The 22,972-nt window shown below is 42.1% G+C and overlaps 1 protein-coding gene across 15 annotated transcripts in view; it reads right to left on the reverse strand.

Moving 5' to 3' along the window:
* Nucleotides 1-22,972, reverse strand: part of LOC110838043 (uncharacterized) — a 102,143-nt gene that overhangs the window by 76,599 nt on the left and 2,572 nt on the right. The window contains exon 1 of one of the 15 annotated variants that reach the window (XM_022080830.2): nucleotides 975-1,001. The exons of the other annotated variants lie outside the window; for them this stretch is intronic. Coding sequence (XP_021936522.2) covers nucleotides 975-986 — 12 coding nt within the window. The 5' untranslated portion in view covers nucleotides 987-1,001. Of the gene's footprint in view, nucleotides 1-974; nucleotides 1,002-22,972 lie in introns of those variants that run through there. 15 annotated transcript variants of the gene reach the window in all.

The following is a 22,972-nucleotide window of genomic DNA, read 5'->3' on the forward strand; positions in this document are numbered from 1 at the left end:
ACTCCTTGCACTGTCAACTACAACCCTACGTGGCGTAATCATTTCATATTCCGACAGTTTCTAGAGCATTCAACGAGTACGGTTTTAGTGAATATTTCACGACGATGTATCAACTTCGTGCCGAGTAGACAAATTTCAAGACTCAGCTAAATGTCTGGGGCATGATTTCGCATTAGAACAAAAAAAAAACACATGATGTATCTGCATATTCCAGCGCACAGTGCTGCCATCGTCAAATTCATGCAACCAACCGAAATGATATTCCGCATTGCAAGCAGTATGTGTATTCATTATATTAATCACATGACACATCGCTTGGCCAGGTTATATATACAATATGTACACCAACATAAATGCGCAATGCGCCAAGACATTCTACCCGCATACTTATAAAGTCAGCTTCTCCAATTGCAAGAATCAATTGCACTGCCTTAAAAGAGCTCGTGAACGCTTCAAACAACAACCTTCACGTTATTCGAAAGGTCACCCTCTCTCGTTTCATATTTTACGTCTTGTGGTGAAACAGCGTGAGTGAACATATCTCCCTGGCATCCCTCGAGAGCCCTATGCACCCACAGACCACACGTTCAGAACCCAACAATGGCAACGGATGAAAGGAATTGCATTTAAAATAAATGGCGGAAGTACGTCAATGCCTTTGTCAAGAAATTGGGCCATTTAAATACAATAGTCCTGTAGATAACAAAGTAACGTTTCAAAACTCGTTTGGAATTACCTTCCGACGTCGATTATGCACTTAACAAGTACAGTAATCGAGAGTCCGTACAGACAAACACACACTGCGTTGTGAATTCCAGTCAGGTCTAATTCATATTAATTTTTGTACATAAGAAAACCGACACTGTCTAGAACTGGCTAAAATACGTTAAACCACCTTCTAGTAAAAACATTCCATTATGATGGTTCTCCTTAACACAGGCAATTGCCGATTAAGTCTATACTACACTACCTACCTTCATCCTCATTGTCGCGAAAACCTCGTCTCTCACTTCATTAAACACTTCGTTTCCTGATAACAAGGTAATATTTTGGGCGATCAGAAGATGGCTTTAAAGAAGTATAGTATTAAATAAAACAGCAATGCAGTACGATATGAAAATCTCAAAAGAATAAAATCAAAATCCCGGCATTCAATCTTAAAAAAACCGCTGGAGCAAACATTGTTATTGGCGGCAACGTAACATAACAGTTCAAATGTTTTAAACGTTTTGGATTCCAATTAAGATTTATAATATGGACGCTAGAGCTCTGGTTGGCTACTACGGATATCAAATGACATTCGTGGCTCGGTAAGAATCCCAAAAACTAAATCCACTCGCAGAGAACCAGACTGTGCATATGAACACACACACATGTACAATTATGAGAGCAGATTAAAAAAACAGATGAACTCATTGCGTCACGTCACCTAATTATAATAATAAAAGCCGGCGAGTGACGTCACGTGCTGGATTACGTCATATCACCACCGTTTCCCAGCAGACCGTGCGAAAACATAGCGTGTCTTCCGCTTTTGCTCTTGTATTCTGAAACAAAAATCATTCACGTTTGCACGCTTACCCATTCAGGGTTATAACGGCCGGAGCGTGATGCCCATTCATTTTCATCCCGAACAGAGAACCGGAATACGTGAAGCCTTACCTCCACGACCATTTTCACCACTGTGGTGTGTATAAACGGGAAACTATACCTTTCAGAACCTCACACTTTGCAGAAACCGTGGAGCTTCAAGAAGACATGTCACATTTATCTTGCTTTTGGCTTACAGTTTCAAGCATAAATTAGATTAGTTAATAGCGATGCGTTTATCTATTACTTAACCATGCCCTACTTGTCAGCCTTTCATGGAACCGGGTGACCTCACAGCAGCATTCTGACCACTTCCGGGCGTTTAAACGACCACATAACAGACAGACATGTCAGAATGGCAGCGAGTGGAGCGGAGGCTGACATATCAGCTGTCCACATCTCGCCCTACTAACACAATAGCCCCCTCCGTATGTCATTTGCAGATTGGTGAGGGAAGTTCCAGTTTAATTAATGCAAATATGTACACCGCATCCACTCTAGCAATGCCGCATGCTAACGCTATGAATAAAAACCATAACACTGACGAGTGAGATTAACATAATTTCTGCTTCTACGTCGAAACTCTGGCGCATCCTGACACCCTGAAAGTCTCAGGACATCTGCGGTGTAATTCTTTACGCTTCGTCGTACCCCCACAAGAGCTGCTATTGACCAGAAAGTCCTCAGGGTCTTAGTAATGTAATAATAGCTACGTTGAAGTATTTCACAACCGCCCTGATGCACACACATGGTGTCTGCTGGAAGATTTCCGTAACCTTCATATCAAACGGAACTGTCAAATCAACAATTACAACGCCCTGTACAAAGAAACATATCTACCACATTTTTTGCGAAGACCTGAGATTTAACACAAGTCGAGCGAAAGAATCCTTCTCTGACTACAGACATGATCATCAATGTATGTTCTCCATAGACTCCGTCTACCTGTAGTCAGCATCTAACCATCCATCTACCTATGTCTCCATACTTACACATCTAACTCACTTAACAACCTGTAGATAACAAGAACTGTGTATACGAAATTTGTGGTTTTAACGGCGGCGCTAGTTCAGATTTCTGGGCTGTTGCATATCGTGTTGTCTTGTAGACAGACACCAACTGAAAGGCATATTCAGAACTACAATTTTGTAAAACGCGTCGCCCAAGTTGAGAAACGTGGGGGCTTTCATATTTTAAAATACCAGCGCATGTTCTCAATGCAACTGTAACGGGATATATAAAACAATTTAACTGCTATGGGCATGCGTAGTTTGCTATAAGGAAATTTCACTTTCAACATGCTCACTTACGTCATGATGAAGGAGAATTGGCACCTGCCGATGTACACATTCCGGGAAACCTGTTACTTTCCTCGACCCACATAACGACTCCTGAGGCTAACAAAAATCATAAAAGACTGGCAACCGACCACGACAAGAATATCCAAGTTCGGTATAACCATCTCTCATACTTTGAAAGAAAATAATATACTCTCGACGGCGACAGATGCCTGTGGTGAAGCAGATGGCAATGACGTGACACGAACTTCTTATTCAAGAAGCTAAATCTGAACAACAAATTGTCGTAGAACCGACAAAATTAAATGTCATTCTATGGCAGAGCATATCATAGAAACCGTGCGACAAATTATCCAAACGAAATCAAATTAGTTCTTGGGCCACTTCGAGTCATGTCCGTCGTTCTTAATAAAGCGCATTTTGAAATCTTCTGTATGTCTGGATATCCGTCTGAAGCAGCTCCGGCCTGGAGGAATGAACAAATTTGAAGTTATTTCAGTGGCTGGTCTACCACATTGACAGCGAACCTTTTTTATGGCTGTGGATCAATAACAGCAATTACAATTATCGGAGTTAATATACGTAGCCTGCCTCTGTATGCAGAAATTAAGTCATATTAATAAAAAAATTATTTTCCAATAAATCAATTAATTGTGCAGAATGTGTTTAAAGGACAGTACATACACAATTTCTATCAAGTAACATTTTAGGATAATACTGACCTGGTACATTTCGAAGTTCATTACATCATGTTATGCTTTTATTTCAAGTTAACGTTTAAATATTTTTCCTTATAAGTAAATTTAACGGTACATTAGCAGCTATGCAAAATTTACTGCTACATTCTGACGACAAATATTCTTGGTTTGTAATAAGTTACCTTAAGCTGCACCTAAGCTGTACATGTATCTAAGCCACAGTGAATACGTACAGTTGATTTTACAAAGTTCATCGAAGAAAATTGTTCACGTCACGAACATAAGTTGATCCAAACAATGTTACGAAAGCAAATGCAAGTTCCATCAAGGCTGGAAACGAACTCTCAAATGATGAATTGCATGTGGCTAAGGAAGCTGCCTCCTTAAAAAATTCTTCATTATACGATTTACAGCGCTCTGAAACAATTAGATGAATGTAAACTGGCCGCTGTAGCTTTGAAATCAGTGGACTGTTGGTATTTTTTTATCTTGGGAGGAAAATGTTCGTGCCTTTCCTCACCTGCTGCTCTCCAGATAACTTGTATTTGAGATACGACAGTCAAACATCAAAGAAAACTATTCCTGCACTATCTTGCATAACAGTTATTTCATTTCTTCTAACAAGGAATTCCTTTATTTGCTTTCGGGTGCGAAGTGTTTGTTTATATGAAATAGTTTTTATGCCCATCCCACAAACGAAATGTTTGGCTGCATACAATAACACGCGCAGTTAACAGTAACTCCATGGTCTACACTCATCGACTGGAACCACAATGTATAAAGGCCATTTGGTGGTCCAAAATGCTAATGAAAGGACAATATTAAAATGGTGCTTCTTGAAGTCAGTTCTGACTTTGTGAATTGTCCAAAAGCATACAATACACATGACTGGCATAATTAACCTTTTGAAGCCGAAAGTTGTCTAAATATTATTTAATTCAGTCAGTGCCTAAAGAAAACACAACATTTCATCATTACAAAGAGCAATTAGTTAATGATATATGAGGAAATCGATTTTTACAATATGTACAAGATGCAGAGATACTGATGGTTAAAACATGTGGTACATACAGTTACCGCTAGGCTTTAAAAGGTTAGTAACATGGAGTTTAGGCTAATGTCGATTTTGAACACTATAAAAACATGAATAATTCTTAAGTAAATTATATTTGTCGGATTACTTTGGTGAGGACATACATTTTATAATTTTGAAAACAATATTCACGTTTACTGTGTCGTGGTTACATCTGTCCCAATGCTAGATTCTTACATTCTAAGTACAACTAAGATGTAACAGCAAAGTGTTTAGGTGTTTATCAAAGTCGAACTATTCTTTTTCCAGCTAAACTGGAATTTACTCTAACCGCTACGAACTTGTGAATCCACACTTCCACGTTTCGAGAGTTCCAATGATGAGCTGTCACAGCGGTACACTTTTCCGCTCGAGCTGGGGATTGCTCCGTCGCACGCAGAAGGGGTCCAGGGAACTTTAAACGTGACGCTACTCTAGTAAGATTTTCTTATAGCACAGCCGAATCATGCCCGTGGACCATATGTTGAACACGACTGTAAACATATACAGCACACGAAAAATTATTTCATTCCTAAACTGAGTCACATAATCCAAATGCAGGGCGCATATAGTACATGATAGCAAACTCGCTTAGAACGATAACACGGTATTTATAACAATGGGAACTGACGATATGTGCGGGTCACGTACGTGTGACTCAAGTTTTATGACTGGCATTCACTAGGCAGCTAAATAGAATACAAGAGTAGTGAAATAAGTGAATCATGCATGAACCTGATACCCAGCTTATACTCGCTCTATGGCGTAGAGTTCTCCATTGATACTGGATTGTTCGTCTGATGACCTAAAAATTCGACACCGTGATCATTAAATTCCTTCGCTAAAGTCTGTCCTGAACCAGTTCGATACAATTCACACATGCACAATTTCCCTTCCATTTTAATATCATCCTTCCGTTTACAAACAGCCTTCCCTGTTGCCCAAATAACACTTCGTACGCATTTGTTCCTGGAACCGTAAAAAATCCCCAGCTAACCTATTTTTCTCGATTTAATCATCCTAACAGTAACGGTTAAAAAGTACAACCTCGTTCTGACAATAGTCTGTTACATCAGGGTAACGCGGCTTCAGCGTAACACACACCACTCACATACATCTGTTGTTAAGGTTAATACGTGGAGGTATACCTCCACTCTCCCATAAGTCCCATAGCGTAGTGCTTGGTTAAGCACCAGAACAAAGTTTTCTTAACCTTACGATATAATGTTGAATGAGTGCATGATTCATAAACAAATGAACTGAGAAGGTAAATAAGGGAGCATCAGTGGTCTAGATACCAGTCTGCCTCCACAACCAACGGACAGAGCGTCTTGCTTCAAGAAAGTAAATATTTTAAAAGAGTTCAAAAGTTTAAAGCCGGCCTTTTAATTAATCTTCATAATTATATTTAGCAACGTACCCACAGAGACGATGAGTCACTATGGAGACAAACACGATAAACGCATTGCAACTGCTCAAAGTTAAGAAGTCTGTAATTATGCAGGAGTTTCATCTTAGTTCTACGTAGAGGTTTATTTATGCATTCTCCCACATAACAGTTTTCTTCAGAATTTGCCTAATAATTTTTATTCTTATCCTTTAACCTGAATCTGCTACTGGCTGCAACAGTGTTGACAACATTCTAACAAAACGCGGGATGCAATGCACCGTTGTCTCTTCACAACCTATTTCAGTTCCGTCTGGTCACCTCGCTGCACTTTCCAGCTATGAGAAACTTTCGCAGACCTGAAAATGTTAACCTAAGCATAAGAAAAGTAAATTTTACTCCTCAAATTCGTGTAGTAGACGCAACGGTTATAATTCATTACAACTAAGCACATTTTAAAGAGACGGGCAATCCTATTCTTTTCTTCGATGCAGCGACCGCCGTCCTTAGTAACATAAATCCAATCAACGCCTTTATATCACATTTCCTTTAATCCATTCATTTAATATTATCCTTCCATTTACACTCTGGTCTCTCAAAGTCGTACCTTCCTTCCAACGTTCCAACCAACCTTTTGTACGTATTTCATCTCTCCCATGCATTACAAATGGCCCGCCCATATCAATATTCTTTAATCATATCATATTAATAACAAAAATAGCGAGAATCACAAGTTATAAAGCTCCTCATTTCGTGTTTCTCCAGACTCCATTTCCATTCTCTTAGGTTCTTTATTATATTCTACTCAGGCGCAGATTAATACAGTAAAAGTCTATACAAGTAGACGGGGATAATTTTCGCGAATTCTTCACAACGCCGTCGTAAAAGTGACGCTACGTAAACTCTGTGTCTGATAGCAAAGAGCCTCAGGGCGTTTTACTAATGGAGCCTTAGCAGTTCCCGAACCCAGATCATGGCTTCTGGTTTTGAAAAGTGATACCGTAATACGCGTTAGGGAAGGATGCTAAATATAGCAATGCGCCCTTATAAAGAAGCTGTGGAGAGACGCGCTGATTGACATTTCACTTTGCAGAGCCGGATATCCATTAGGTCTTCCAGGGGAGAGAGAGAGACTTCTTCAGTCAGATGCAAGAGACAGACGAGCCAGATAAACAGATACGCCAATATATCAGCGCTACTCGTAATTTTGGTCCCAGACCTCTCGAAAAGCAGTCAATTGTCGAAAGACTGAAAATGTGATGAAAGTCTAATACTAAAACGAATCAACAGTACCACGGCCCCGATGATGTATCAATGAATGAGTCTATTATCTTAATTTTAACCAATGCACATTCGCGAAATGTTCTTGTTGTCCCCTTTAAAACACAACACCAATCGAACCGAAGTGGTTGAACCAGTACTCGCTCTCCTCATCCCAGAAAAGTCATCTTCAACTTGAGTACATTCACGGTTGGAGAACGTCTTAGATTCCGTGATAGAAGGAACGATATCAAGCTAGGTGCTTCTAAAAACACAAAAGCAAATTTTGGCACTTCGAAAGAAGAAACATTTCTGACGGGTTCAGTGTTGTAATCAAGATAAAGTAATAGACCAAAGAGGAGCATTTTGTAGAACGTCTGGGCAAATCGGTCATTGCGCCACCCTCGGTGCAACGAGTCATGAAAAATGAAAATTATAACATCCAAGACGTGGACATTAAATAAACTGGATAACAGACACAGAAATTCCTGGGGTGAAGTTTGTCCATGTTGAACTTCTGGGTCGTAAAGCCGTGTAAACGTAGAGGCAGATTCAACCAATTCGGGAAAAAAATACAGCCTCCATCTTCACTGCTTCGTTCCTCTGGAAAATCTGAAACTGTTTTTGCATCGCAGCCCCCAATCAAAGGATATTCTCCTTGTATTGATCCAACCTCTTCAGTACATCTCTATCTTATCTGACACCATTATGCAAAATCAGCTGTTTCATGGTACTAGAAGGGCTCAGGTCTGAAATGATGAAACACGAATACATTAGGAGGTCTGGTGACCTGATCCCCGACCAATGCCAAAAATAGTGCTAGAACTTCCCTTAACCCTTTGAAGCTGAAGCCCAACTAAATAATATTTAAAAGTAATCAGTTCCTACCGCAAACAAAACAATACTTCTACATTACAAAAATCAACTGGTTAATGCCGTTTAATAAAATAATAATTGTTGGACTGAGATCATACGAAATCCATAAATATGTAGGCAATATCCGGATCATTCAAGAAGGCGATACACATAACAATCATTGAACTTTAAAAGGTTAATCAAAAGACCTCACATGATGCTGCCATTTAGTACGTGTATGTTCATCTGTATTTCACCAATAACACTGAACTATGTGTACAATTTTCAAGAATCTACTCGCAGACATGAATGACGTGTCCAGAAGATAACCTACCTCAATATCACTAATACCACTATGGCGGCCGTTCAAACTATGGACAACCATTGTAAAATACTGACACTGTGTATACTCATGGTAGATAAAATATGACTCTAATGATGTTAATAATAACGAACTTGAAGCAAGACGGAAATAATGACGGGGAGAAGCACGGGACGTCACTTGGAAATGGACCCCGACTGAGTGTCGAACCCGGGTCTGCTACGAATGTAGACACAAGCCGTGGGCCACGTGATGGCACGTGCTTACGACCGGAAGTAGCAGCTTCAGCACCACAGTTAAGGAAAACATTGCAGCAAGGGGGGAGGGGTCCCCGCTTAACTTAGGCTCCAGCACGGTAGCTGGAACGACCAGACGGAACATGGAGAAGATGGCGGAGGGGGGGGGGGGGTTTAGGAAGAAAAATCAGAGACTAGATGAGTAATTAAAAGGGACGAGAGAAAGAAGACGAAATACGGACACACTGTAATGACGGGGCTGAAAGAGGTTTAGAGGTAAGTGGACTGAAATTCTTATAAGTGTCATTTCCAGTGTAGGAAGGTGGAGTAGGAATATTTCATTGAATTATGTACGCCATGCCTCTCCGTTCATCAGTCCTCACATCTCATCTCCAAAACTATCACACGAAATCCCGTTTATTTGACATCGGGGCCCACACTAAGAGTTGTCTGGCAAACTCGATTTTGGTGCGTCCTTATTTCGTAAGCCTGATACGTGCAGGTAGTTCCATAATGCACGCAATCAAACCGATAATTACAGAATTCTCAAACACGTGTGATCGTACAGAACATTAGTAAACAAGACTTCTCATTTACTAACTAACTAGATGGCTTACCGAACCCGAAGGTTCATCACCGAATTAACCAAAGCCCTCCACCGGACCCTGTCCTGGGCCCACAAAATCCAGTCTCCTTCGACTCCTATCTCCCATAGATCCAGCCTGAGATTATCCTCCCATCTACGTATAGGTCTCCCCAGCAGTCTCTTCCCCTCAGGTTTCCCAACCAATACCCGGTGCACACCTCTTGTCCCATCCATACGCGCTACATGCCCAGCCCATCTCATTCTTCTCGACTTAATCACCCTGACAACACTGGGGAAGGAGTACAGATTTTTAAGCTCATCATTATGCAGTTTTCTCCACGCCCCATCGTCTTCTCTCCTAGGCCCAAATATCCTCCTCAACACAAACTAGCCAAATAACAAAACCCACAGACAAGACCTCACGGTTCTGTTTCGGAGGTGCCAGGTTATAAAATCTGGACTTTAGTAACCAGGGTTTTCGTGGGCTATCAGAGTTCCTTTATGAGGCCACGACAGGTCCCTCCCACATTCTTTCTGTCTTTCGCTAGTGCATGTACATAGCCTACATACAGCATAGTTCGCTCTGCGTTGCGTTCATAAAATGCGTAGCGAAATCGACTGATGCGCTGTGCATGCAAGTCACGCAGAGATGTGCAAGGCTGCCAGTGCTGCAAGAATCGCGCAGTGGTTTAAAGCCCTGGGTCGCACCAGGCAAGAGAACCGCAGGAAATGAATGCAATTACACTGTACCGCTGTCATCGCTTCACTTGGTTAATCTTGCGAGGCGCAGGAAGACGCATCTTCCATCTTACGTCCTGCCTACAACACGAACCGGTTCAGACAAGAACACTTTCCGTTTCAATATACCTCGATAAACAGACGAACTGCGACCCAAACGACGTCTATTATGCTTTGTAGCGAATATTGCAGACGAATGGTTATCACTCCGTGTTCGGGACGTTCCGGATTCAAATCTTAGCTACAAAACGGGCTTTCCCGAGGTTGTCCATGGTTTTCCTCAGCCCCTCCAGGAAAATGCTGTTTACTCACGGGAAGCTGAACGCGATACGATGGTAAAGACAACTCCATTGTCACTACTGAGAAATGATCCACGCTTCGTCACATTTCTGACTCAGCCACTACAGCTCATCACAAAAGACAATAAGTCACACATAATTGGGCCATAAACTGGGGGTATTATAATCTCGTTCTGAACGACAGGAAATGATTCCGAGAAACTGGGGGAAAAGGCCTAATTTAAAAGCCGCAGTGCGACATTGGTGAAAGTGCCTGGCAACGCAGAATCCACACGCGGCGGCTAAATAACACGTCCTACCCGCCCTTCCCCTCTTGACATTTAACAGATTCAGTGCTTCAGTCACACTCTATCTTACCGTGTTCTCTTCAAACCCCGAAGATTAAATAAAACATACAACGCTGAAACGTATCTGTTGTTTTATGCGGATGTAAAATTTCTCTCACCGTAAGCGAAGAAAAGTGACAGATTCGAGATTTCCATGGCGATAAAAATTTCTATTACGTCTTAACTCAGATGACCACCACCAGACTGTTACGGGCATTTTCAGTTACGAGTTTCCATACACTGATATTTCAGTACACAGGGACGTGAAAAGTAAACTTTACTTTTATATCATAAACATCTGTACTCCTGGGGATGCTAAATGAAAATAATTAAATTAAACAAATATTCATTCGCCCCAGAGTGACTAGACTATATTACGACCTGCAAATTACGGAGATATACAAGATCTTCGTATGAGACCATGCGACAGATGGGAAGAACCCTGGAGCGTTCCTTCAAGCCCTGACCCTGTGCGTAACTTAGCATTATCGACGTTTATACGCGAATGCGTCACGGCCGGACTGCGACTCGCAGTACGCATGGTTACGACGAAATCGCTGCATACCTCTAGATCAACTGAGACAATCTCCACACAACGCTCAATCCGTTCACTGCTAAATATTAATAAAACGGCAAGCGGCGAACGGTTATCACTCCTGCTTCGTATTCGGGAAATCCCGGTTTCAGGTCTTCTCCCTGAGACCGAGTCCAGACTGGATCTGAGGCCCACCCAGCCTCCTATACAATGGGTACCGGGGTCCTTTCCCGGGGGTAAAGTGCGGCCGGGGCATGACGCTGTCCACTCACCCCCATCTAGTGCCGAGATTACTTATTTTTTACAGCATACAATTCCATAACTGTTACATATCGCAACCCCTCTGATCACCTTGCTTTTTTCTTCTGACGGACGTCGAACGAACATATTTGCTCCAACTACTGTACCCACTGGAGCCGGGATAGCTCAGTCAGTATAGTGACTAGCTACGGGCTGGACGACCGCGGTTCGATCCCCGACGGGGGCAGAGGATTTTTCCTCTAGCCTCTGCGTCCAGACTGGCTCTGGGGCCCACCCAGCCTCCTCTACAATGGGTACCGGGGTCCTTTCCCGGGGGTAAAGCCGGCCGGGGCGTGATGCTGACCACTCACCCCCATCTAGTGCCGGGGTCAAGGAAGAGAGGAGCTATACCTCCACTCACCCCAAACGCCTACATGGCGTATAGTGGGACAAACTTTACTTTACTTTTACTGTACCCACTAGACAGGAAACTCGGTTGAGCGGAAAGCTATTCTGAGCGTGCTGAAGTGGCAGCTTCTGACCCTGCAAGTAATGAAGTCCGGTCGTCCATCCGGTAGCTCGTCAAGCTATCCCATGTAGTTTCCTTAATTTAAGCTATGTGCCCGGCTCATTCATCTGCTAATGTTAGGAAGAAGACAAATGTACAACAAACACGTTACAAACCCTTCGTTACGTAACTCCCTCCGTCTTCAGCTTCGCGTACTTTTCTTGTCCGTAAATAAATGCTTTAGATTACGCAGGACAGAATCGTGGACATCTTCTAAGGTGTAAGTTTAGTACGCCTATTACTCTGGTTGGGAGAAAAGGAAGTGGCTTCTGATGTTTAACCCGGACAAAATGCTACATGCATGCACGATTAGTAACGGTTGTTGGCAGAAACGATTAATGAAGCAGCTCATGGCTTACCTCGTGCATTACGTTCTCCATAGTTGGGACACTGAGTCTGCTTCAACGCGTCATTTTCCGCTACGTTAATCTTTCATTTGAACATAAAAGCTGTTACGGACTGCAAGGCAAAATAATGAATGTCAGGCTATTGTTGGTATGATGCCGGCTGTCTCCATGTTAGAACTGTTTGCAACACACCCTCGCCGTTGGTGGGGGTTACTTCTCTTGAAAACTCCCACAAAGAGTAAAACGGCTGTGCGTGGTGAAGATAAGACCTTACTGGAAAAATGGATTTAGGAGAGAGAAAAATACACACAAAACATGATACTTAGTACGTGTAATTAGTGATCAATAAGCAAGGAAACATTAGAGTTAATGTCTATTGGGACGATATCGGTGCTCCTCGCCGAGAGTTGTCAAGGTGATCGACCAAGGGCGACAAAAAAAGTTCTAAAAATTGCGAAAAGCACATTCGGTGTAGCACGACAGCTAGCTATCTTCTACGGTCTGGTAAATACTAAGAGACGTTTCAGAGGAGCTTAATGCCTCCATCACTCACAATATGGAAGCAGTAAGACCTTCTGAAACGCCGGTATATATCTAACGGACAATACTTCGCTACATCCCAGAAGACAGCCACCTTAGAGTTCCTCATAATAACAATATAACATGAAACAGTGTCGTAAATTTAAATTGTGAAATGTAATGACTTTTATGTCGCGTAAAAATTTTGGTGCAAGAAATACTGGGAAAATAAGTGTACAAAGGCTCTAAGCACAGACAATGCCAATGGATATCATAAGCATCTAACATGTTTGAAAATTGTAAACTGCAAATAAGCTCACTTTATTAACAACTCAATTTACTCTGATCACATAGATTTACGTCCACAATCCCTATACTCCTTCGTGCATAGCTACGAAGTATCTTATCTCATTTTTGTTTCTGTCATTCCCAGGTAAGCGAATTCAAGCGACATCTCAAATGATTCAACAGCAAATTAAATGCATGGAACATTCTGAACTTGACAGCTAGCCAACAGACGATTCTCTCGTCGCATTATCTTCATAGCTATCTGTCGGCTTGTCAGACCTTAATGGCAGCTACAATGACTGGGACAACGCTATTCGTCAAAGAAATTTGGTTTCGTCCTACATCGAACGGATCCAAACTGACTGCAACATACAGCTGTTGGAACGAAGGAATATCACGTCTGTACATCAGGCATCGTTACATTTTGAAAATATGTCTTCTAGGTTGTTGTGTCGTGTAGTATGGTAGTTCACCATCGTTTCAGAAGTTCCTGCTGCCTCCATCATCAGGTTAATGAGTAAGACGCCGCCGTGAGAATCTGAAATATCTCTGCGTTACATTTTAATTATCGATGTCTGTCAAGCAGATCATTAGCGTTTCGACATCTGTTTCTTCAGTTTTATTATTGTGATACAAAATGAACTGCTGATTTTTACTCTCGATAGTTTCACTACATGCGACCATCACACCTGGAAAGCCCGCCAGATGTAGACCTGTACCAGGGTCAGAGCGTCATGTTAGCCGTGTTAGTTCGGTTAACACGAATGTTCCTGCCCTGGCCTACACGCCTAAGACAATACGCAACCAAGAACAATCGTAAAATGCGCCTGAGAAAAGGTGGGAATCACATGTTAAGTACACAAGACACTTCAATGCTGTCACTTGAATAATAAAACACTACCTGTCAGTGGACACAAAAGCAGGAGACAAGCTATACTGAGAATTTAAATGAACTAATATCACATTTTAAGAAATACAAAACAGGAAACGGACAAAAAAAGTTTATGGACGTCCACAGTAGGCAGCAGAGACACTTATATACAGAAAGAAAAACAAACAAATGTCAAGTGTTTATTTCTCCTCAGCTGTTACTACATCCTGCAGTATTATTTGCCAAGCGCACCATTGCAAAGGAGGTGGTAACCAGATAAATGAAGTCCAGTGCCGAGTCACTCACTATAGCGCACTATTAATAGCCGTCTCTCGTCTACGCAAAAATTACTTATATTCCATAGGCTCAGGGATGAGCAGTATGAATCACGGAGCTCAGAGTTCAGACGGCCGACCGCTCTGCTATGTAACCCTTGATATTTCCTCTTACCTGCCTCCAGCTGTAGCAGTATTCGGTCACAGAGGTGCTGTGCGTCACTATGAGCATTTATTCCGCCTTAGGTTAGTTTTTTAAGCTACTTAAAGATAGTCACTGCCGATTTAGCCAGCAGACAAACTAGGTTTATCAAATCTAAAAGTTCTTGACGATGATGAGTCATTTGAATAAAAATCTTCTTGGATATTATCCATCGTCTAGTCAATAAAATATAAAACGACGTTTCGGAGATGGGGCTCTATCTCCGTCTTCAGGTTCCTACTCAGTTGGGCCCACTAGATAGAGCTAATCCCTATCTACGGACAAAGTAAAAAAGTGAAAGTCCCAGAATACAAGAACATCACCACACCATCCATCCGTGGCACGTAAAAAAATAAAATAGAAATAGTAGAAACAGAATTCGTTAAACATGAAAAAGCCAAAATAAAAAACAAAGACACACAAAATGTGGGAATAAATACATATGACCATTAATTTGAAACTCGATGCACAACTTGGACTTCTTCAGAGATGCGTATGAAGAAGATCATCATGTCTGTTGGGATGGAGCCAGGGTGTTTCTAACAGAACCTAATACCGTCTACAGGAAATACAAGGAGGCGGCACACATGGCACTACTTGCCAATCCTATCAGCCAGTCTAGTTTGGATTTATCAGTCTGTAGTCCCTGTCTTCAAGAACAATAATTATTACTTTTTCATACACCACTTCGGTGCGCGCCAGCTAGTTTGGGAACCAATGCAGCATATAGGCTTTAGGCCTTGTATGAAATTTCATGACGTACTTTGCATTCTGATGTTGACCTTTATATAACAAAGTGCTGCATTCAATCCCCTCTCCCTTCCTTGCCTGGCTTGCACACAATAACTCTTCTCGGTCTACTGTAGTATACGGACCGCGAAAATCAGGTCGGGCCTAACTCGGTTAAACTAACCTCTGGGGACGCTGTGTAACAGTCATTCTTTGCACGTGTCTGCTTCAAGATGATGATGTCATATGCCAAAACAGTATGACAAAATGTAGCCAATCAAAGTTGTTGAATTTGAACACTGGACCTGAAGCTGTGTCCCGCAATTGCGACTATTCAAATGAGTTCTGACGACGGTTTATTACAATCTGGATTACTTAGTTTTTGGACTTTGTCCATCGTCTCGTATTATAAAAGACACAACGTTTCGAGAACTTTGTCTGTTTTCGTCTTCAGATGTAGGGAAGACAGACGCTTACTCTGTTGAGTCCGTTTGAAAGAACTAATCTCAAGTCACTGGACGTAGACTGATTTGAGGTTAGCCCTTTCGCCCCTCTGTGCTGTTTGAGAAATAAGTGAATGGCGCATATTTCATTCTTCCGCTCAGCTGAGGCCGGCACTGAACTGGTTTAGGAAGAAGTCCTTGAAGCAGCATGTCCTTATCAGGCACTAAAAAGCCAGAACAACATACACAGGTAAACTCACTTTCCATGCGGCCTGAGGCGCAGCGCCTGTGAACAGACATCCTACGTCACACTCTGCTAAAGCACAGACATTATTCTGAGCATGTAGAGCCCATAACGAGGAACTTCGTGATCTATAGATCTAGCCCAGCATTGTCACAGGCCGGGCATGGAGGGTGGGGAAACAATAAAAGCATAAGGAACATGTAATAAAAAAAAACACTTTGAAGGTCTAGAAAATTGGAGAATAAACATTGAAATTAATTCTGTGAAACTAGGTTGTGATGATGTGCACAGAGTTAACATACGTAGAACTGAAAGGGACCAATGGTGGACGAATGTGATGACGACGACGGACGTCTGGTTTACATGACCAATTAAATATTGCAAGGCGTTCCTAAAGCAGACTTTGGTTACGGAGCGCTCAATCCATAATATGGAATCCAAAATTTACTCATCTCGAAATCTAGCCTGGATTAATTCAATCCAATTATTGTTATTATTAACCGGTAAATATCGGGGTCGAGTGGTCAGCACTCCACCTACGTGAGAAGTACTCATTAGTCCTTCGTGGCTGCTGTCGAGAAAGGGCGGTCCAGGGAGACGTTCCGGTACTTTTTTAGTGCCGGGACACCACCATGACACTTTTTTAAAGGTACTGATTGAAAACATAGGCGGTGTAAACTAGGGGAAAGCGAAGTTTGAGTTTACCCCATTATAAGACACGGAGCACGCCCCTCTAGAAACAGACAATTTTGTAGCACGAGATTCAGACAGAACTCATAAGAAGTTTTCATGGCAGTTCGGATCATGATGATGATGATGATGAAAAGGGTTTTGGCGCCGTGTAAACTCGTCAGTAGATGCTAACGTTTCGGAGAAACATACTGTATCCATCTTCAAGGTTTACGACTTCACGGCGTCCGCACAGCGACAAAACCCAGACGAACATCACAGCTTGCTGTTTAATTTCCAACCTCTGCATTTCAGACAAAAGCGTCTTTTATCGAATTACTTATTGTTTAATTTTGTACTTATGAATTTTAAAGATGTCATTAAATGCCAACAAGAACGGGCTCATATCATGGACTCGTGCACATTTCTTTCAACACGGAAATGCGTGCCAGACCACCCAGATACTCTCACCGTTGAAGCAACACCCCCTGATTCTACAATAGCACCTTAAAATAAGCCACGGCCGATTCTTAGCAGTGTCTTTAGTGTATCCGAGCAGGACACGTGGTTAAGCCATGCCAACCGTGTCGGGTTTGCCGAGTTTTCCTTGACCCAAGCATGATGTCACAGAGGTGAGTGTCTGTTATAGAGGACAAGGATACTCACAGTGAAGTTGCTGAACTGACTAGCTATCTTAATTCATAGCATTCAAAACTTTTGTTTTTTTCATGACGCACAGATACACGCGTCAAGATAAAACCAGTAAATTTTGTACTATTGTAGCCTCTTCACGAAAGGCGGTTGTTTTAGGGTGGTGAGCGGAACGTACTGTAGTTCAAAATCCATCTTTGTAAGAAGAACCCGATTAGTGACAATTATTAATTACTTCTGAATCTGAGACTGTCTAGCATGTGTTTAACGGGTCCCTCGTCAACAAGGCACGGCGCATTCTCAGGTCGCAGATGATCACCCTGATGATGGACGCAGCAAGGACCTCTGAAATGTTAGTAAACGTCTATCAGACTACACGGAGCTACAACCCAGAAGACAATCATCTTCGAACTCGTCGTTGTGAGATCCTCATATCCTACGTGATATTCCCTTTCTTTGGCAGTCGAGAACTGGAGGACGAGAAGTGAATTTCTTCCTGAATGTCAGGACAGTCTGCAAGTGCACACGATCGGAACAACAAAGATTGTCTGTCGTGCCAAACCACGAACCAGAACCAGAAACGTGATCGACAAGCCACAATACGGAGCAGATTACACGTCACGATAACCATGAAGGTCCAAACGTCTGGGGTCGTTAACACAGTGTAAATGTGGTAACCTACATTCAGAAGATGTGGAAGAACTTTCTAAACCTGGATACAGAGAACAATATATTCAGTAAATTTAAAGTACGATACAGATATGCCCCACCCTATGTCTTAACAAGTTTTTTAGCAGCGCTATCTCAACTGTATTAATCACATAAAGCATAAAGAAAGGAATGGTGCGAATGATTTGAGAAATACGTGAAAGTGGACGCAGTCCGTTATATTGCGTTAGAAAAAAGAAACATTTACCTTCGGTGACTGAGGGAAAACCATCAAATCTCGGAATCCTGGTCGAATTCGAAAAAGCCGTGCGAACCGCCCAGAGAAACGACCAGGCTTTATGTCTTACTGATTTGTCAGGCAGTCAGAGACGAAGTACTTCTCGACACTTGCGGTCTTACAATATGACACAATATTCTTCCGCAAGCTTTGTTTATAACCTGTAACTCTTCTTCTGACTCTGGCTTGGGCTTGGGCTATTTATGCTCACACCTTTCGTATTTAACCATCTTAAAAATGAGTGCTTTATCCTCAGCATCATTTCACGTTCCTCGCTCCAAAAACATTTGGTTTCCATACGGTGTGCTCCTGTAAGTCCTCCAAAGCCCTTCTTTTGCCGCGTCTCATACTTTTCACTGTATAACTGTATTTTTCCTTCACTGTAATAAATTAATCTTGTAAAATTCTTTCATGAAAAGCAGGCTGTAATCTCATATTATAAGCTACATAGACCATTTTTGGGTCTCTCTCTAATATTCCCACTCTTCTTTTCGTACTACAAAGGTTCAAATTTTCTGTAAATGTATGTCCAACAACAAATTCCCAATTATTATTAATTCCTTAAATCATTTCCTGCTCGTAACAGATACTCCCATTCTCTTCTCTTTACGTTTCGGCACATGACGGTATAAACAACATTTTCCTTCTTAGCCTCCGCGAATGCCAACTTCAACGTCCATTTATGATTTGAGGTTTTCACAGCGGTGAGTATGAAGATTTCTGTCTTCTGGGTTGTTGCGCTGTGTAGTCTGGTCGATGTTGACCAACGTTTCAGAGGTCATACTGCCTCCGTCATCAGGGCGATGAGTATGAAGATTTCTGTCTTCTGGGTTGTTGCGCTGTGTAGTATGGTCGATGTTTACCAACGTTTCAGAGGTCGTACTGCCTCCATCATCAGGGCGATGAAGATTTCTGTCTTCTGGGTTGTTGCGCCGTGTAGTATGGTCGATGTTTACCAACGTTTTAGAGGTCATACTGCCTCCGTCATCACAGCGGTGATTATGAAGATTTCTGTCTTCTGGGTTGTTGCGCTGTGTAGTCTGGTCGATGTTGACCAACGTTTCAGAGGTCATACTGCCTCCGTCATCAGGGCGATGAGTATGAAGATTTCTGTCTTCTGGGTTGTTGCGCTGTGTAGTATGGTCGATGTTTACCAACGTTTCAGAGGTCGTACTGCCTCCATCATCAGGGCGATGAAGATTTCTGTCTTCTGGGTTGTTGCGCCGTGTAGTATGGTCGATGTTTACCAACGTTTTAGAGGTCATACTGCCTCCGTCATCACAGCGGTGATTATGAAGATTTCTGTCTTCTGGGTTGTTGCGCTGTGTAGTCTGGTCGATGTTGACCAACGTTTCAGAGGTCATACTGCCTCCGTCATCAGGGCGATGAGTATGAAGATTCCTGTCTTCTGGGTTGTTGCGCTGTGTAGTCTGGTCGATGTTAACCAACGTTTCAGAGGTCATACTGCCTCCGTCATCAGAGTATGAAGATTTCTGTCTTCTGGGTTGTTGCGCTGTGTAGTCTGGTCGATGTTAACCAACGTTTCAGAGGTCATACTGCCTCCGTCATCAGGGCGAGATCTGAAACGTTGGTAAACACCTACCAGACAACACAGCGCAACAATCCAGAAGACTGAAATCTTCAACGTCCATTCTTAATACTTACTTCCTTAAAATCTTGCCTAGTTTGCCGCCTGTGTTACTATTCGTAGCGTCTTCTTAAGCGTCAGTAGTCTTCCGCAACATCTGTCCTGCTTTCTCGATTAGGGTTTGTTTTTTGCATGTCGTTTCTTTCCAATGAATAGGGAGCTGGTCTACAGATTCAACCCCCAACCTGGGGGAACAGAAGCTTTGTATCGGTGTTTTCTGCCACTGGAGCAGTGACCTCCACCCGATGGATTGTTCGCTTCACCCTTTTCTGACTAGCCGTCAAGCTTAATTTTCCCAGCATAGCCACCTGGGTCACTAGGGCTACTGGGCCCCTCCACCCCTTCAAGGTGGTAATTGGCAAACGCTGCAAGACACTCATTTCGTTACTACCAACAACTTATAAGTAACTGCCTGTCTGGTGGTTACTTTAAACTGCGTATGTGTATTCATGTAAGAGCTTGTATGTTCATGAACAGAAATACATTTCTGTCTGCACACTCTGACGACTGTAAACATAAAATTAATAAAAGTGTCTTAAGCACAATGGAATTAATTCATTAGTTCCGAACGGTAGGCGGACTAAACACTACCTGACCCTCCGAAATGATCGTGTGCCCGTATGAAATGAGGGCAGTAAGTTGTCAGTGCCAGAAACAATATTATTCTCCGCTGTAGCAACACTTTGGATAACACTACACGAAGCATTAGAAGCCAGTTCTACAAGATAGATCTTAACACAGCACACTCCATTTTAATTACAGCACTGTAACAGTCAGAAAGGAAAATATATCGGCCCTCATCTTTATATATATAATTCGACTGAGCTACTAAATCGCTACTCGGCGAATGAAATGAACATTGCATGCCACGTATTCTACATTTTCATCAACTAAAAACTTCGTTGTTCGTCAGTAGTCATAATAATTACCTGCTGTAATACACTGCACACAAAATTATTCATCTGATGACGCAATAAGTCATAAGCCACTATGAACACCGTTCCATGGCGTTCGGTGATATTGCAGGAAAGTTTCTTTCGACATGCATCGTCTATCACTAAGCGATCATTTCAAAAGCGATATCGCTTGGGGGGGGGGGGGGGGTCCATGCTAACTTTTCACATTGATATGCATGCGATTTCTGTAAGCAACTGCCACGTCTTGCCTGTTGCTTGTTGCTTCGGTGTGAAACCTGACAAACTAAATAATACGGATTTGGTAAACAGAGAAGTGACTGCGTACTGAAAGACACTGTTAATGCAGACAGCCATATGAAACCACTGAATACACTTTGTAGGGTTAGATTCAGAGTTACTGACCGACCATTAGAGGAAGTTGTACATATAGTTACGACTGGCCTTAAAATTCTGAGACTCCACTCAAGAACGAGAACATCCTCTGTCTAGCAAATGTAACATCGCCTCTGCGTAACATACGTACCCACGAGACAGACAAACACGATTCATGCAAATTCAGATGTAAATGACTCACGCATAACACTTCTGTTTAAAGCACAAAGGTCAAATGATGCATCGTAAGCCACACCTGCCTAACATAACTTCCTGACGTATGCTTATTATTATTGATTTGTCATTTTTAACATCGCCATTTCATGTACAGAGGACTCTTCCTTTAACAGGCTCTCCGTCATGACTGCCTTTTCTGGGAATCCCCAAATTCCCAACACTGCGAAACAGTTCTTAAACATTTTACATTTATTACTATCTCAGCCATCAGTAAACGTCAATTTGATGATTTTGTTACAGATATGGTAAACAGGAGGCAGTTCCCATGTATGACACGGCCTTCAATTTGTTGTAAATCTTTTTATGGATGAGGCTATCTGGCCTGTTACAATTCAGAATTAACTAGTGAAACTATGAATCCTTCCAGGCATTTGGTAGCTCGCCTTGGCAAGAAGCAAGGTCTTGGGGTCTTCAATCAGTTACGTATGCTGCAGTTAAAGGAATTGATTATTACGCAACTTTTAAAAGGCTCGCCACCAAGCTGTCTCTTTCGAACGTAATAGTGGAATAGTTCTCGTCTGTAATGTAGTGGCATATGGTCGCAATGATGAAGTGACACCGGGTTCACGCAGTCCCCGAGGGAATCAAGACAAAAATTGGGTGCATTTCCGACAGAATTTCAGGGAAGTTTAATTTCTACGGACGTTTTCAAAAAGTTACTTTCGAATACGTCTTCTTATAAAAGAAAAAGTCGACACTATCAAGAAAAGAGGTCACTCAAGGTTGGATGTCGAATAAATAAACGACTTCATTTTGTCAGCCGAAAGCGGAGATAGAACACTACTTTGGAACAGACCACGACCACTTCCAGTTCATGGAACAAGCCCATACAAAACTAGCCAAGAATTAAAAAATTATAAATGGAGTATTTTCTCGACAGCGCAGTCATCAAATGAACTCGGGTCGAAACGACTTGATAAAAGAAACCTCAAAATCTTCGGCCAGTGTAGGCTCTCGCAAAAGAACCTCGCTGTGCAATTACGTTCAAAAAGCCAGTGTTACGTTTTTATAATATTATAGTTTTGTCGGACTCGAATGCTTATTAATTAATTTCTTCTCGGGTTACATGGTCACTAATTTCAACTGCATAAGTTATTTAACATCAAATGGTAGGTGAACGATAACTGGAAGAATGTAGCAGGAGGTAGCCATAGTCCCTTCAAGGTCATCCCAGAATTTTCCTGGTAGGGCTAAGGAAGACTATAACATTCTGAGTAATCAAGAGAACCTGTTTCGTCCCGAGATTCGAATCTCGGACTACAAAAGTCAGGATTGCTAACCATTGCATGTACGTCCCTAACAATGATGAAACAAAATGGAAAGATTTCAAGTCTTCACGACAGCGACTATGAAAGTGTCTTCTGGGTTGTTGCCCCGTGTAGTCTGGCTGATGTTTACCGATCATCGCCCTAATGATGGAAACAGCAAGTACCTATGAAACGTCAGAAAACATCTGCCAGATTACACGGCGCCAACAACCCAGAGAACAGCCATCTTCAAAGTAGAGGGACTCTGTAGGATCGTATCAACGATACAGCTCTCAAACCTGTGCGACGTAAATTGACCACACACTCCCGAAGTCTGAGGTGGAGCTTCGTCTCGGG

This window comes from Zootermopsis nevadensis, unplaced genomic scaffold (genome assembly GCF_977971745.1).
Source record: "Zootermopsis nevadensis isolate Lab colony 2312 unplaced genomic scaffold, Znev_1.0 Znev_ptg000030l, whole genome shotgun sequence".
NCBI classification, from domain to species: domain Eukaryota; kingdom Metazoa; phylum Arthropoda; class Insecta; order Blattodea; family Termopsidae; genus Zootermopsis; species Zootermopsis nevadensis.